At 44.9% G+C, this 13,784-nt stretch overlaps 2 protein-coding genes across 3 annotated transcripts in view; one reads left to right on the top strand and one right to left on the bottom strand.

Annotated features, from left to right (window-relative positions):
* LOC102784886 (low-density lipoprotein receptor-related protein 1-like) overlaps positions 1-13,784 on the bottom strand; it is an 83,757-nt gene that overhangs the window by 23,412 nt on the left and 46,561 nt on the right. For both annotated transcript variants that reach the window (XM_087833923.1, XM_087833922.1), the window contains exons 23-41: positions 13,416-13,661; positions 12,948-13,145; positions 11,714-11,918; positions 11,408-11,572; positions 10,974-11,218; positions 9,341-9,472; positions 7,413-7,640; positions 7,034-7,208; positions 6,714-6,808; positions 6,449-6,598; positions 6,209-6,349; positions 5,972-6,100; positions 5,761-5,892; positions 5,548-5,682; positions 5,330-5,459; positions 5,071-5,197; positions 4,140-4,291; positions 3,929-4,053; positions 3,444-3,818 (exon numbers count right to left, since the gene is read on the bottom strand). In XM_087833923.1, coding sequence (XP_087690049.1) covers positions 3,444-3,818; positions 3,929-4,053; positions 4,140-4,291; positions 5,071-5,197; positions 5,330-5,459; positions 5,548-5,682; positions 5,761-5,892; positions 5,972-6,100; positions 6,209-6,349; positions 6,449-6,598; positions 6,714-6,808; positions 7,034-7,208; positions 7,413-7,640; positions 9,341-9,472; positions 10,974-11,218; positions 11,408-11,572; positions 11,714-11,918; positions 12,948-13,145; positions 13,416-13,661 — 3,285 coding nt within the window. The remainder of the gene's footprint in view (positions 1-3,443; positions 3,819-3,928; positions 4,054-4,139; positions 4,292-5,070; positions 5,198-5,329; positions 5,460-5,547; positions 5,683-5,760; positions 5,893-5,971; positions 6,101-6,208; positions 6,350-6,448; positions 6,599-6,713; positions 6,809-7,033; positions 7,209-7,412; positions 7,641-9,340; positions 9,473-10,973; positions 11,219-11,407; positions 11,573-11,713; positions 11,919-12,947; positions 13,146-13,415; positions 13,662-13,784) is intronic.
* On the top strand, positions 1,195-2,295 carry LOC102780669 (galanin receptor type 3). Its single transcript, XM_006785722.3, has one exon. The coding sequence runs from the start codon at positions 1,279-1,281 to the stop codon at positions 2,293-2,295; it is 1,017 nt and encodes a 338-aa protein (XP_006785785.3). The 5' UTR covers positions 1,195-1,278.

Raw genomic sequence — 13,784 nt, 5'->3', positions numbered from 1 at the left:
TTTCCCCCTCTCTGCACCCACGCGACACACATCATCATGGAAAAGAATACCGTGCTGCAGCCTCGCAGGCTCCACGGTGTGCATTCATCTCTGCTTAGTTACATTAGCAACCACATTTATGACCTCTTACAGCCGACAATAAAAAAAGGGATACTCTACATAACTGCTCTCAGCTGAAAGCCTTTAATTGCCTTTTAATAGACAAATGTCGAAGTGGCATAATCAGCAGTAATGCAGGACGATTTTGAGGCTGAACACATTGTTAGCAGACTTAAATAAATCCAAAAGAGCAGCTTGGGGCCAAATACAGTCACACAAACAAGTAAGAGTGAAGTTGATTCAAGCCAGGATTATGTAATAAGGAACACCAGGGCCCCCCTCCCACTGGGTAATTCAGCTCAGCCCCCTGACTGTGCAAACAACAGAAAACCTGACAGGAAGATGATTACCTCTCAGAACAGAGTCTTTCTAACACTCACGAGGGAGAACAAAAGCAGGGCGAGTGACGCCTGAGAATTAAGCGTTAGTTACCCTTCATTTTCATCACGCCTCATCTTTTTTTTTCTTAACGGATTCAGCGCCGCATTAGATGCAGAGCAACTCTTCTTCCGGCGGAGTCTACAGGTTGAAGAGCTTTCACATGGACAATGAGTCTCCGGTTGAGGGGAATACTTAAGTCAAGTAGCATTGACTGGCTTTAGAGAGGAATGCCAACTAGCAGCTACTGGGATGGATTCGTCCACTGTTGCTTGGTTTCAAGAATCAATACAGCCACAGAGTAACTACATTATAAAGGACGAGCTGATGCAGCTAAGGAAATGCAACTCTGCAAAGACTGCCCTTTAAGGTCATCCTTTCATGTTTTCTGGAAAAGAAAAGCTTGATAACAACCGTGCATTTTTCTGATCCATTTTCCCAGAAATGGGGAATACCATATCCAACCATCGTTGAGTGATTTGCATTTCTTCAAGCAGCTCGGAAACCATATAGTGGCAGATATAGTCAAGTCTGTGTCTTCTTGAGCAAACGAGGCACATTGTTTTATTTCCCCTTTTCCTGTGAAAGCCAGCTGACCAGTGTGATCTTATCTGCTTAACTAATTACTATCATCATGAAACCACTAACTGCCGTTTTTTTTAAAGACGTGAACTGGAGCCAACAGCTGTAACACCCAGAGATACATGAACAAGCTGTTCTGCTGCTTAACATTAACAAGATATTAGATTAATTACTTAGCAGATTTACGGCGAGTTTTGCACGGAGAGTTTGGGGCAGCAGATGAACAGAAGCGATCTGGGCAAAATGAATGGAACAGATGAAGTTTTGATTCAATGTTTAGTCCCCATCTTGGATGGGCTGATCCTGTTGACTGGGCTCATAGGGCAAACTCTGGTCATCATCATTCTTACTCAGAGGAGGAGGAAACAGAACCAGCCCCCACACAGCACAGACATCCTACTTCTGGTCCTGAGCACTGCTGACCTGCTGCTGTTACTCTGCCTGCCCTTCCACACCTCCGCTATCACCCTGGGCTTCTGGCCGTTCGGCGGCTTCCTGTGCAAAGCGATCAGTTTCCTGGGCGTGACCTGCTCGGTTGCCTCCGTATTTACCATGGCAGCTTTGGCTGTGACTCGCTACCTTACAGTGGTACATCCCACCTGGGCCTTCCGCTTGCGAATGCACCGGCGCATTAAACTGACAGTAGCTCTGCTCTGGGTCCCCGCCTCAGCTCTGGCAGCACCACAGTTTGCATTTCGCACAGTCACCGTGTCCAGTGTTGTGCAGTGCTTCGCCTTCCTGTCTGACTTCAGCCAGCTGGTCTACAGCATCGCCCTTTTCCTGTTTGGCTTCGCTCTGCCACTAGGCATCATTATATTGATGTACGCAAAGATTTATCGTTTTCTTCGATACGCACGCCAGGTGGGGAATGCCCCTCAGCTAGAACGCTACCAGAGACAAGTCACGCACACTTCAGCCCTGTTGGTCGCCGTCTTCACCATCCTGTGGCTGCCCTCCTATGTCCTCATGTTTTCCTTAATTGGCGGACATTTAAAAGACTTATCTGGCAACAAAGTATTTGCCATCGTGGCCAGGCTGCTGGCAACCTCAGTGGGTGTGGCAAACCCTGTACTCTACAGCTTTGTGTCTCAGAAGTTTAGGCGAGACTTACTAGAGCTTGGAAGAAGGCAATGGGCACGGTGCAGGAACTGTGTGAGTGGCTGCCCTTACGCAATGAGCAGAGACATGGTACGGCCTTTTGAGGAGGACAGCACCTCAGGGAGAGGCCAAAACTGACTTTACAGAAGGAGATCTGGAGTTAAGACTAGTTAATACCTCCAAACAGGCTGAAATATTACATAAGAAACTCTCAGTGACGTTAAATATGATCAATTCCAGATGTAAGAGATTTACTGCAGATTGCTAAAGTGATCACTTTCTTGATGTTTTTCCACATTCGTTTTTCATCCAGCAATGACTGACTTTATTCCATTAGCACATGGAAACAGGACTAGTCTTGGAGGGTTCATTAACAGTGCGTTTTTAAAAGTTAATAACTTGGACAACAGACGTCTCTAAAACATGACAGAATGTGATTATGTAATCATGTCAAAAGTTAATAAAATACACTCCTCTAACCTCAGCTGCAGCTTATTTGGAGCTGAATAAGTTCAACATTCAGAACACGATGTAAGACGTCATTCTTAAAACTGCTTCAAACCCTTGTTCTCAATGCAAAATGAGTAAAAACACAAACCCTGTGCACCTTCCTTGTTCTCCTGCTGCACTTAACAAAATAATTCATTTTTTGAATCTTGTTAGATGTGAACAGCTCTGCTCCAGGGCTTTTAAATATCATACTTGAATTATTTAAAGAGAGCGGGATTTAAAAGGCTCTTCAGTGGTGAAACAAGCAAAAACCAGGGCGTGGGTGTTGGTGTGCGCAAGCGTGTATTCTCTGAGTAGCAGATCTGAAGTGATGTCAATCTCTACTGGCTGAGAAGTTACACCGGATCCTCCCGGATGCTTCGACAAGAATATCAAAAATATCGACAAGTCGATGAACATAATTTACAGATATATTGGGTAAATGCCCAAGACATCTATAGAAATGTAAATCGCCGCTTGATTCATTAATTTGCTTAATTTGTTTTGGACCGTAAACCAGGCGCGAATAGGACACCGGAAACAAAGCTCCCCACAGGAGTTTCCGCACCGGAAGTAGCATATGCTAACGTGCACATAGTCAATTATGTCTGCTGACACCGTAGAGGGGACAACATTCAATTATTAATGGAGAGAATTTTAAAAAAATATGGCAGCAAAGAGCAACGCAGCAGAAATATTTGTCAACAGAGGCGGGGAAGTCTTAAGAGCAGCAAAACGTACGGTTTTCCCGACGCTTTGACAGAAAAGCGAAAAGCATCTGATGACTCCGCACTTACTTTCCACCACGATCTTGCGGTCTGTGCCGTCGTCGTTGATCTGCTGGATGTTGCCAAAGTGAATGTCGCTGAAGAAGACGCGGTTGGCCCCCCTCCCTCCCCCGCCATGGTAGTCGAAGCTGAGAGCGATGACATTCTTCATGTGGTCGGGATCCTCGAACGGCTTAATGGGCGCGTTGAGGTTCGTCTCGTCGGACAGGTGGATGCTTTTCAGGATGGTGCGCTCGGAGTACAGCAGGTAGCCGTCGTAGTCACGGCAACTTTGGTTGTCCTCTGCCAGCATGCCGTGAGCACAGGCGCAGGTGCGCTCGCCATTCCCACGGAAAAGACACAGCTGTTCACAGCCGCCGTTGTTGTTTTTGCAGACGTTCGAGCCTGTGGAGAGTCACACAGTTTATTAGCATTGCTGTTACACGAACATGAACATGGTTAAATGCTAAAGCAACTTTTTTAAGCTTTTACTGTTGATATGTGTTTGTTTTTACCTGTCTGTCTGGCTCTATTGAAAACTTTAATATCTTTGAGCTGTACACCGATGCCTGTCCTGAGCTGCACAGCATCTGTAGCGTTGTCTTTGCTGCCTCTCTTAATGGAGCCATTAGCATGAGTCCTAAAAACAACCAGAACAAGAATAAAACAGTCAGTAAATGAACTCTTACAATATAAAGTATTGTTCAAAACAACATAAAGACTGACCTGTCGCTCCAGTAGATGTATTCCTCAAACACAGATACAGCAAACATGTCCATGTTGTTGTTGCCCAGAACCAGCTCCCTGTTTTTTCCAGTCTCCAGGTTGATGCGCTCGATCTTGTCTGTCCTGGCGTCGCACCAGTAAAGCAGACCCTCCTGAGCACAGGAAGTAAACAAGAACTGGGATTATTCAGGAAAGACCAAAATCCTAAGATTTGAGTTAAATTGAACCTGTGTTTGGGAGACCGGTTAGCTGATAAATGTAATCTTTTAGTGAATATCAAGTGAATTTAGGTGAGTCCGATTTAAAAATAAATTCTCATTATTTTTAAAATATTATTACATTTACATTAAGAAATGTTTAAATTATAATTTTAAATATCTAACAGATTTTAGGCCTTTAATAAAACTCCCAGACTGGATAAGACGCTCCAAAGAATAAAAAAGGTTTAAAGATCTGTGGTGTGAATAAGGCACAGCGGGACCAAAGATCATAATCTAGAGCCATTTTATTGATTTCACATCACACCACACACACAAACCCTGAGTCCCCGTGTTTTTAACTAGGCGGGCGTGATTAAGGATGCCGCAGACCACGCCCCACCACAAGATCCTTTTTTAACTTTATTAAAAAAATTGAATCCAAGAGAAAGTCCTTTCAAAATCTAAAAAATGTTTTTGATTTGGATTAGAAATGATCAAATGAGAATGTTGTCTCACTGTATTTTAATTTTTACCACTTTAATATTCAAAATAAACAAAGACCTTTTTGGCATAAGACAGTTCATCCGTTTAAAGATCAGCTGATCAACAGTCCAGTCTCTGGAAGCATCTATCACAGTATAAATTAGCACACTAGATGTTGGAAACAGCCTCTATTAATAAAACCAAGTGTGTTTCGAAGGATTTGAAGTGTGGTCAGTTGTTGTTCACACCTCATAATCAATGGAGATTCCATTTGGCCAGCTTATGCTCGCATTGACCATGACCAGCCTCTGGGAGCCATCCAGTCGTGAGCGTTCGATACGAGGATACTGACCCCACTCAGTCCAGAACAAATACCTGCAGCCAAAGAAGCAGGGGAGTATTTGAAACTTTAGTCAGAGGAAGAAGTACGCCTGGGAATACACGCCAAGTAACTTAAAGCAGCATTATTACAGAAAGCAAAATGAATCTTCTGGCGAGGAGCCTTACCCTTTCACTGGGTGGACAGCTATGGCTCTGGGTTTGTCCAGGCCCTGGGAAATGACAACATAGCGGAAGGAGCCGTTCAGTCTGGCCACCTCGATCACATCAAAGCCCTGATCAGTCCAGTAAATATTTCCTGTAAAAGAACACGTCCATGAATCAGTCTGCATCTTTTATCTCTACTCAAGCAGTTTAATTGTGATTGTCATTTTGCGTGACCACACCTGCTATCCAGTCAACAGTGATGCCCTCCACCCTGCCAATACCGTTGGTTACCACATCTTCCCTCCACGTCTGATCCCTCTTGGCTCTGCTGATGGTACTCAGACCCATGTCCACCCAGTAGATTGTGTCATTCTCTGAAGACCACACAAAAACAAGTTTAAAAATATCACTCAAGCTGGGTTATCTATTCGACGTCCCTCGGAGTCACTCACCAGCGTGGAAGTCGATGCCAACAGCCAGAGAGGTTCCAGAAACCGGCACCAAGGCATCCGATTTGTCCGCTGGGTCGAGAGGAATTCCCCTGATTCCCTCATGAACAGAGTAAAGCAGGAAAGAGCCCATGCCTGCTCAGAGAGATTAGGTTATTGATTTCTCGCCTCACGATGCACTTCTCCCAGTTTTCCTACTGTAGCCGTGTCTTACCTTCACAGGACTGCTGGCCCATCTTGAGGCTGTATCCAGCAGTGCACATGCAGGCCCTGGTTGTCGGAGAGGTGGGCAAACACAGCTGTGAGCAGTCACCATTGTTGTTACTGCACAGGTTGACACCGGCTAAAGAAAAGATCAGAGGAACAAAGACAAACATTTTCTTTACTAGTATTTGCATTAAATGCAGGAGACTTTACATCCATTCAGAACATGCAACTCTTCTTCTGTTACCTTTCTGCACATCCTCATCATAGATCCTCATGTGCATCATTGGGGAGGTGTTGTTTCGCAAAACTTTCCAGTTTCCTCCATCCTTCTTGTCACATGTTCCCATCTGGTCAGTTCCCTGATCGGCCCACCACAGCTTGTCTCCTACATAATCGATGTAACCAGAATATAAGCCAACAGAAAAATGATAAATATACAGAGGACAAGGATGACAAACTTAAAGCATTACACTTTTCTTCTTACCCATAATAGCCAGCGCAGTCGCTTTGGTCAATTTGCCTTTAACACCTTCAAGGATCTCGAGTTTAGAGCCGTCCAGCTGACAGCGGTTAACGGTGCTGTTTCCTGAGCTGATCCAGTACAGCTGCTCCTTTTCATAGTCAATAGAGAGGCCTGAAAGCAAATAAAAAATCATGCTGTTATTTATGTATAGTAGATGTGCTACACTAACATGTTTGTTCTGGGCTTTTACTCTGTATTATTTACTGATAGGGGTACATCTGCTCACCTACTGGTCCTTTCTGGTTGGTGAAAAGTGTGGTGCGGTTGCTGCCATCCATGTTAGCCATGCTTATACTGTCACCGTCAGTCCAGTAAAGCTTCCTGTGATGGGAGTGGGAATATTATGAAATATGGAGAGAGGCGAGAAGAGTACAGTACTAAAGAAGGATAAAGTAGATCAAAGATTAAGACTAAACTTGAAGGGAATAAAAAAATAACTAAGAAGTAAACAACAAAAGAAAAACCTTTCAATCTTTAAATAATATTAGGAGAAATAACTGACATATTAAACTGAATGCAGACATATTAAGTGCCGGGAACACTCACCCAAGCAGAGGGTGGACCACTAGACAGTGGGGCTTGTCCAGTCCCTGGATGACGGCATTCTTGAAAGATCCATCCAGTCTGGCCACATTGATCTGCTTCTTATTGGCGTCGTAGCTGGTCCAGAAGAGGTTCCTGGACACCCAGTCTACTGCCAGGCCATGGGCATTAGGAAGGTCTGCCAAATTTTAGAAGCAAAATGAAGCTTTGCAGATTGTTAGAACATGCAGCGTGCTAACAAAAACTGTTTTTATTTATCTTCCCAAAGCCTCTTATTATACTTTACAGCAAATATTAAATTATGAGCCTTTTTTAAAAAACAAAGAAAAACAAAGAAGTAAATAAATCACGGATTGACGGATATTCCTGAGACTGTTCTTACCAGCAGAGACCACAGTCTCCACCCCTGTGCCATTGATGAAAGCTCTCTTGATGGTCTGTGTTCGCACATCTGACCAGTAGATCCGATGCTCCACAGCATCATAATCCACCACTGTCGCGTTGTCTACATCCGGCACGGTGAAGGAGATTATGTAGTTGTAGTAGGGGTTGTCAATGTCAACACCTCGGATCTCGATCTGACGAGCGTAAAGAAGGAACTTGCGAGACTCTGGAAAAGAGAAACAAACACTGGATGAGATGAGATCTACTGAAGCACGTTATTCTAGCAGGAATACAAAACTAGAAAGAGGAATAAAATGCATATTTCAGGCTGGTTTGTTTAACATGTAAAATTAGACATGTCAGTTTTTCCAACTCCAGTGTTGGAAATAAAGACGTCAGGAAAGATTTAGAATGACTTGAAGTTGAAATTTCATCCATCCATCAATCTTCATCCGCTTTATCCAAGGCCGGGTCGCGGGGGCAGCAGCCTAAGCAGAGAGGCCCAGACCTCCCTCTCCCCAGCCACCTCCTCTAGCTTATCCGGGGGAACACCAAGGCGTTCCCAGGCCAGCCGAGAGATATAATCTCTCCAGCGTGTCCTGGGTCTGCCCCGGGGCCTCCTCCCGGTGGGACATGCCCGGAACACCTCACCCAGGAGGCGCCCAGGAGGCATCCTTGTCAGATGCCCGAACCACCTCAGCTGGCTCCTTTCGATGTGGAGCAGCAGCGGCTCTACTCTGAGCCCCTCCCGGATGGCCGAACTTCTCCCCCTATCTCTAAGGGAGAGGCCAGCCACCCTTCGGAGGAAGCTCATTTCTGCCGCTTGTATCCGCGATCTCGTTCTTTCGGTCACTACCCACAGCTCGTGGCCACAGGTGAGGGTAGGGACGTAGATCGACCGGTAAATTGAGAGCTTCGCTTTTACACTCAGCTCCCTCTTCACCACGACGGACCAGTGCAGCGTCCGCATCACTGCAGCTGCAGCCCCAATCCGTCTGTCGAGCTCCGGCTCCCTTCTCCCATCACTCGCGAACAAGACCCCGAGGTACTTGAACTCCTCCACTTGGGGCAGGAACTCATCCCCGACCCGGAGTGGGCACTCCACCCTTTTCCGGCTGAGAACCATGGCCTCAGATTTGGAGGTGCTGATCCTCATTCCCGCTGCTTCACACTCGGCTGCGAACCGCTCCAGTAAAATTTCGTATTAGGCATAAACGCCCCTTTTTCAGCTACATACATTCTAAATAAGGAATTAGGTTTTTACTTCTTATACTTAAGAGAGATAAAATATCACCTGCTAAACTGAAAATTTGCATAATCAGCATAAACAACAAATGATTTTAAGCACTGAATTAGAAAGTTTGGTCCAAACTTATTTTATTTGGTTCAGAGTGAAATATAAGTGCTTAATTAAAGTTCTCGTTTTAATGTGAATCCAATTATTTTTCATCTAAATGTTTCATGTTTGGATCATTTTTGCAGAAATGCTAAAATACAAGGTGATGAAAAAGAGAGCGTCTGCACACATGTACAAAAATTCCCCACAGCTACCCTTCATGAAACCCACTCGTGCAATCAAACTGCAGCGAATGAAGACTTCCCTTCATCTTCAGTGACAGGATTTTATATGAAATTACACGGAACTGAAAGCTAAGAAGGGAATATGGAGCAAAAGGAGGCGACGTAATCAAATCTTCTATCAGAAAAGATATCCTGTTCAGCAACACGGCTCACCGTAGCAGTCAAAACAATTGCACGAAAAGATTCCAGCAAACACAAAGCCCCTCTCTCCCTCCTTGATGAAATGGATTATATGTGACAGCGCTGTCGGTATATCCTCCATCACAGCGGATTTGAAAAGGTAAGGGGAAAAAGAATGTGTGTGATGTGCGCTTTTCTGCTTTGAAACAACGGGTCTATCCTTACCTTTGCAGGTGTACTTGTCGGGCTGCAGCTTCATGAGGTGAGGACAGGCGCAGGAGAAGGTCTGGTTAAAGTTGATGAGACACAAGTGGGAGCAAAGGGGTTTACCGTCAGCGGGGGCACACGGGTTGGGGGCTGAAAGGAAGGAAAGGAAAAACATTAATTAGGATGTTTCAAGAAGGCAAGAGAGACAAAAATGCAGATGAGACGTGTTTTGTGAGAAACACAGGAAGAGGAGGCTCAGTGAGCTTTGAAGATTTCAGTGAATATAATACTAATAACTCTGCACAGTGGTATTACACTGAGACATGCTGGAGCCTGCTTGTGTCAGAGGAATTAAATTAACCTTTTACTCTTTTTTTATTGGCCTTTAAGGCAATTAAGTGGGAAAAAAACGATTGTGCCTTAAGGAGTCCACAGACTGTGTGACTATAACAAATTCATTACAATGTGCATCATTCGACTTGTGCAGGACATGAAGTTAGATGCACGGAGACTGTGCAGTGTAAGAGTGAGATCATGGGTTGCACAGCTGCAGCTCCTCCACTGTTTACTTCCTCTTGACAGGATTATGATAACAGCTGGAGAACTCATTGTACAAACAGGGCTTCTTCTGCTACAACTCAGCTACACATTCTTCTGCATGGGAATTCCAAATATTTTGTTTTCCATTTTTATTTTAGTTTAGCTTTTTTCTCCCCACAATAGCACCATAGATATGGTCAGATTGGCTGCAGTCATTTCATTCACATAGGTAGCAGCAACAGTCATAGTGTGAGATGGTCAATTCTGGGCTCAGGCTATCATTCGTCATAAAACTATTGCAAATTTCAAACTGTGACCAGTGGTATGAAGCAATATCATCAGTTATTTTACACTGGCTATTATTTAGGACAGCCGAAACAGACATAGTTTAAGACAATAGAAATACCCCCAACCCTCCAAGGGCCGAGAGCGGAGTATAAATGTGTGTGTAAAAGGGTAAAGGTGGCCCCATTTCCATTTACTTTGTCTCCCAGATCTGTCACCCAGCTTGCTGCTTCGTCACTGTCATCGTTATTGGTTGCAACTGTCAATCAACAGTTTTGTGAGATCCCTCTTTCGCTGTCACCAATTACACACCCAGTGCCTCTCCACTGCCCACATACCCTTGGGATCCCCTAACCACTGGCTACTAAACAAGGTGACAGTGCGACATGGCAAAACGCTCAAAAATAAATCCGACGACCCTTTTGTTTTCTTGTCAGTCATGTGTGTCTGTGAGATCAGATCAACATATGACATTTAAGTTGCAGGGGGAGGATTTTATTTCCTACCCGGGCCGTGGGAAATGTCAAACAGTGAGGTGACTTTTTGATCAACAAGGCAAAAGCAGGAGGTGTCCAAAATGCTCACAGTGTGAGGAGACAAGAAGCCTCGCAGGTCTAAAAGGTCAGCTGTCTTGGGGGAACAGGAGCCATGAATAACATGGTGAGCAATGAACTGTGAGCTCGCCACCCTTCTCCTTAGAGTTACAGCCCAAAAACATTCAGCCATGCTGACAAGCAGGGGTACACGTGTGACACGGTCGCTCTCCCGATGCAAGCATGTGTTTCTCTGCGAATGTCTATGCCTCTTTGTCTGGTATGCTACGTACCCTGGGGTTGCCTGGATGGGTGATAGACCTGCAAGTCAAAGGGCTGCGTGTTGGTGCGCTGCACCACAGTAACGTTGTGTCCTGTCCATTTATTGGCTTTGGCCAGAGTGTTAGTCCTCCAGTCAGTCCAGTAGACCTCGCCTCCGTACATAGTGACAGCAAAGGGGTGGGACAAATACTCATGACCCCGCAACACTTCAATCAGCCCCGAGCCATCGTACATTGCTGAGTAGATAGCATCCGACCTTGAGAAACAACAGAGAGATGTGTAGTATGTAAGAGCAGAGACATATCAGGTTATTTATTTGCTCTTTAAATGTAGTTTGTTGCGAGCAAAGAACAAAACACTGGTGTAGCAGCCAGAGATGAAGAAAACTGAGCGAGTGGGTAGATGCGGTGCAACCGTATATTTAGAATCTAGTGGCAGACGCTACCTGGCATCAATCCAGACAATGCGTCTTTCCATGTAGTCCACAGTGAGTCCGTTGGGCCACCCACCACTGCCGGTCTCCCTGTGGATGGTGCGTCTACCTTCACCGCTCATGGATGCTGCCTCAATTCTGGGCAGACTTGCATCCCAGTCGGTCCAAAACAGGATACTGGCGACAGAAAATGATCAATGTGAGGAGGGATTTTACAGATGTGTACAGCATCATTGCATGAGAACTGGTTAATGAAAGAAACAGCAGGATGAATATATCCATCAGATATATATCCATGTTTGGATATATGGTTCTTACCCATCTCGAGGATCTAGGGCGATGGCCCGGGGATGCTCCACTTCGCCGGCTAGCAGGGTCGTTCTCATGGTCCCATCCAGTTTGGCCACCTCAATCTGGTCCAGATTGCTCTCCACCCAGTAAATGTTTCCTGCTATCCAGTCCACAGCTAGGCCTTCTGGAGTAGCCAGCCCATACTGGATCACCACCTCAAAACTGGTCAGGGCTGACCGGAGACGAGAAAATCCGCACGGAAAATTTAAAAAAATGCTTCTTTTTTATTTTAAAGCTGCACATCAAACATGACAATTTTATAGCATGTGAAATTTTAATGCTAGTAAAGTTTTAAGAATGGGGAAAAAGCATGGTTTGTGTTACTTTGACTAAAAGAGAGAAAATCTCAAGATGGCTCATTTATCACAAACACCCCTGAAGACAAATCAAACCAACATCTAAGAAAACACACAAGACCTCAAACATTTGGCTTTAGTGCAAACTAAGTGCAAAACCACAACTTGTGATCAATCTTTGGCTCAGCGTTAAAGCACACATTTCTCCCAAATGCCTTCCAGTAGTAATTAGAGCGAGACGGGTATGTTTTTGCAGTTTGCTTGAAAGAACAGTGGAGTGATATCTGCCTTTATGTGTCTTTGTGCGGGCCAGGGTTCCTTTATTAAGGCGCTGGCACTACCCAGTTTATGCCCACTACTTTGGAGCTGCTGAAATGACCTACTTAACAAGCAGCAGGAGGTGATCTATGAGCTGGTCACAATGTTCCTGCTCAGGAGCCTTGTTTTAATGTTAAACTTGGAGGGCTGGGAACTGGAACAGCAGTGTGTTGTGCCTCCTACGCTACATCAGTGTTTTGGCTGCAGTCAGGCACAGCAAGTACTGAGACAAATAGGAAGAGACAAAGCCTTCCGTGTGCCCCCTTAGTGCTGTGCTGAGAACACAACTTGATTGGCGAGCAGACCTGGGTTTTTGGAGCACGAAAGGCTGACCACGACCTGCGGGATTTATTCAGGGTCACGGACCACCACTGCTGACCACGGCCTCTTTGAAAAAACAATTGGCTCTGAGAAATTAGAGCGTATTTGTTCAGCGGAAGTTAACTTCCACGAAATGCTCGGTTAAAAATCACGATTTGCTTATGTAATCGCCACCTCGCAAGAGTTTTGTTTTACTTTAACAAAAAGATTATAAGATGCAAAATCAGAGCAAAAAAAAAAAAAGAGGACACAACAAGCTAACTCACCTCCATTATCAGACAGTTTCCCACGATAGATCTTGTCCTCCACAACATCCGTCCAGTACAGGGTGCTCTGGTTGAGATGGAAGTCTAAAGCAATGGTGTTTCTAAGGCCCGGTACGAGCACACTGAACTCTCCTTTATGAAGGTCAATCCTTCTGATCTCATGGCGATTGGAGAAGATGATGAAAGGCTTGAAGGGATCTGAAGGAGAAAAGAAATCTCACTCAGCAAAGTGTACGGAAAAACCAAATCCCAAATTCACGAAAACCCCACGTTGGTCACGGATCAAATCCTGTCACGTCTCACACATTTGCTCCATATAACATTTCTAGTTATAAATATGTCAAAATGCTTGCTGCTCAGCCTTCTGAAGAAACATGATTAGTGGAGTAAATCCTCTAATAGTGTAAAGCAAAGTGAGACAAAAATCTCTGCATGACAAAAGTCCCTGTTTTTTTTGGAGGGGCTTACCGGTGCTTTTGCAGCTCTCCATGTCAGCCTCCAGCTCCCAGCCCTCGTAGCAGGAGCACTTGACACTAGATTTCTCCTGTTCACACTTCTGGCTACACTTGAGATGTTTGGCGCAAAAGCTCTGGATGTGGCAGGTCTTGTTGTCAGCTCCCAGCTCCATGCCCAGCGGACAAGAACACATGAAGCCTTCCCCGGGAATAATGCTGCAGTTGTGACTACAGCCCCCATTGCCCAGCGAACACAAGTCTGCAGGCAAGAAATAAAATGAAAGGGTTGGAGTTTATCCAGAAAGGTGTTTTGAAAGTTAAATCACAACATAACATTGAGCAGATGTTGTGCTTTCTGAGTTCAAAGTTTTTCCAGAATATT

Source organism: Neolamprologus brichardi, chromosome 20 (assembly GCF_056152115.1).
Source record: "Neolamprologus brichardi isolate AB-2024 chromosome 20, ASM5615211v1, whole genome shotgun sequence".
Lineage (NCBI taxonomy): Eukaryota > Metazoa > Chordata > Actinopteri > Cichliformes > Cichlidae > Neolamprologus > Neolamprologus brichardi.
Note: the sequence above shows the minus strand (reverse complement) of the source record. Positions and strands in the feature narration are given on the sequence as shown.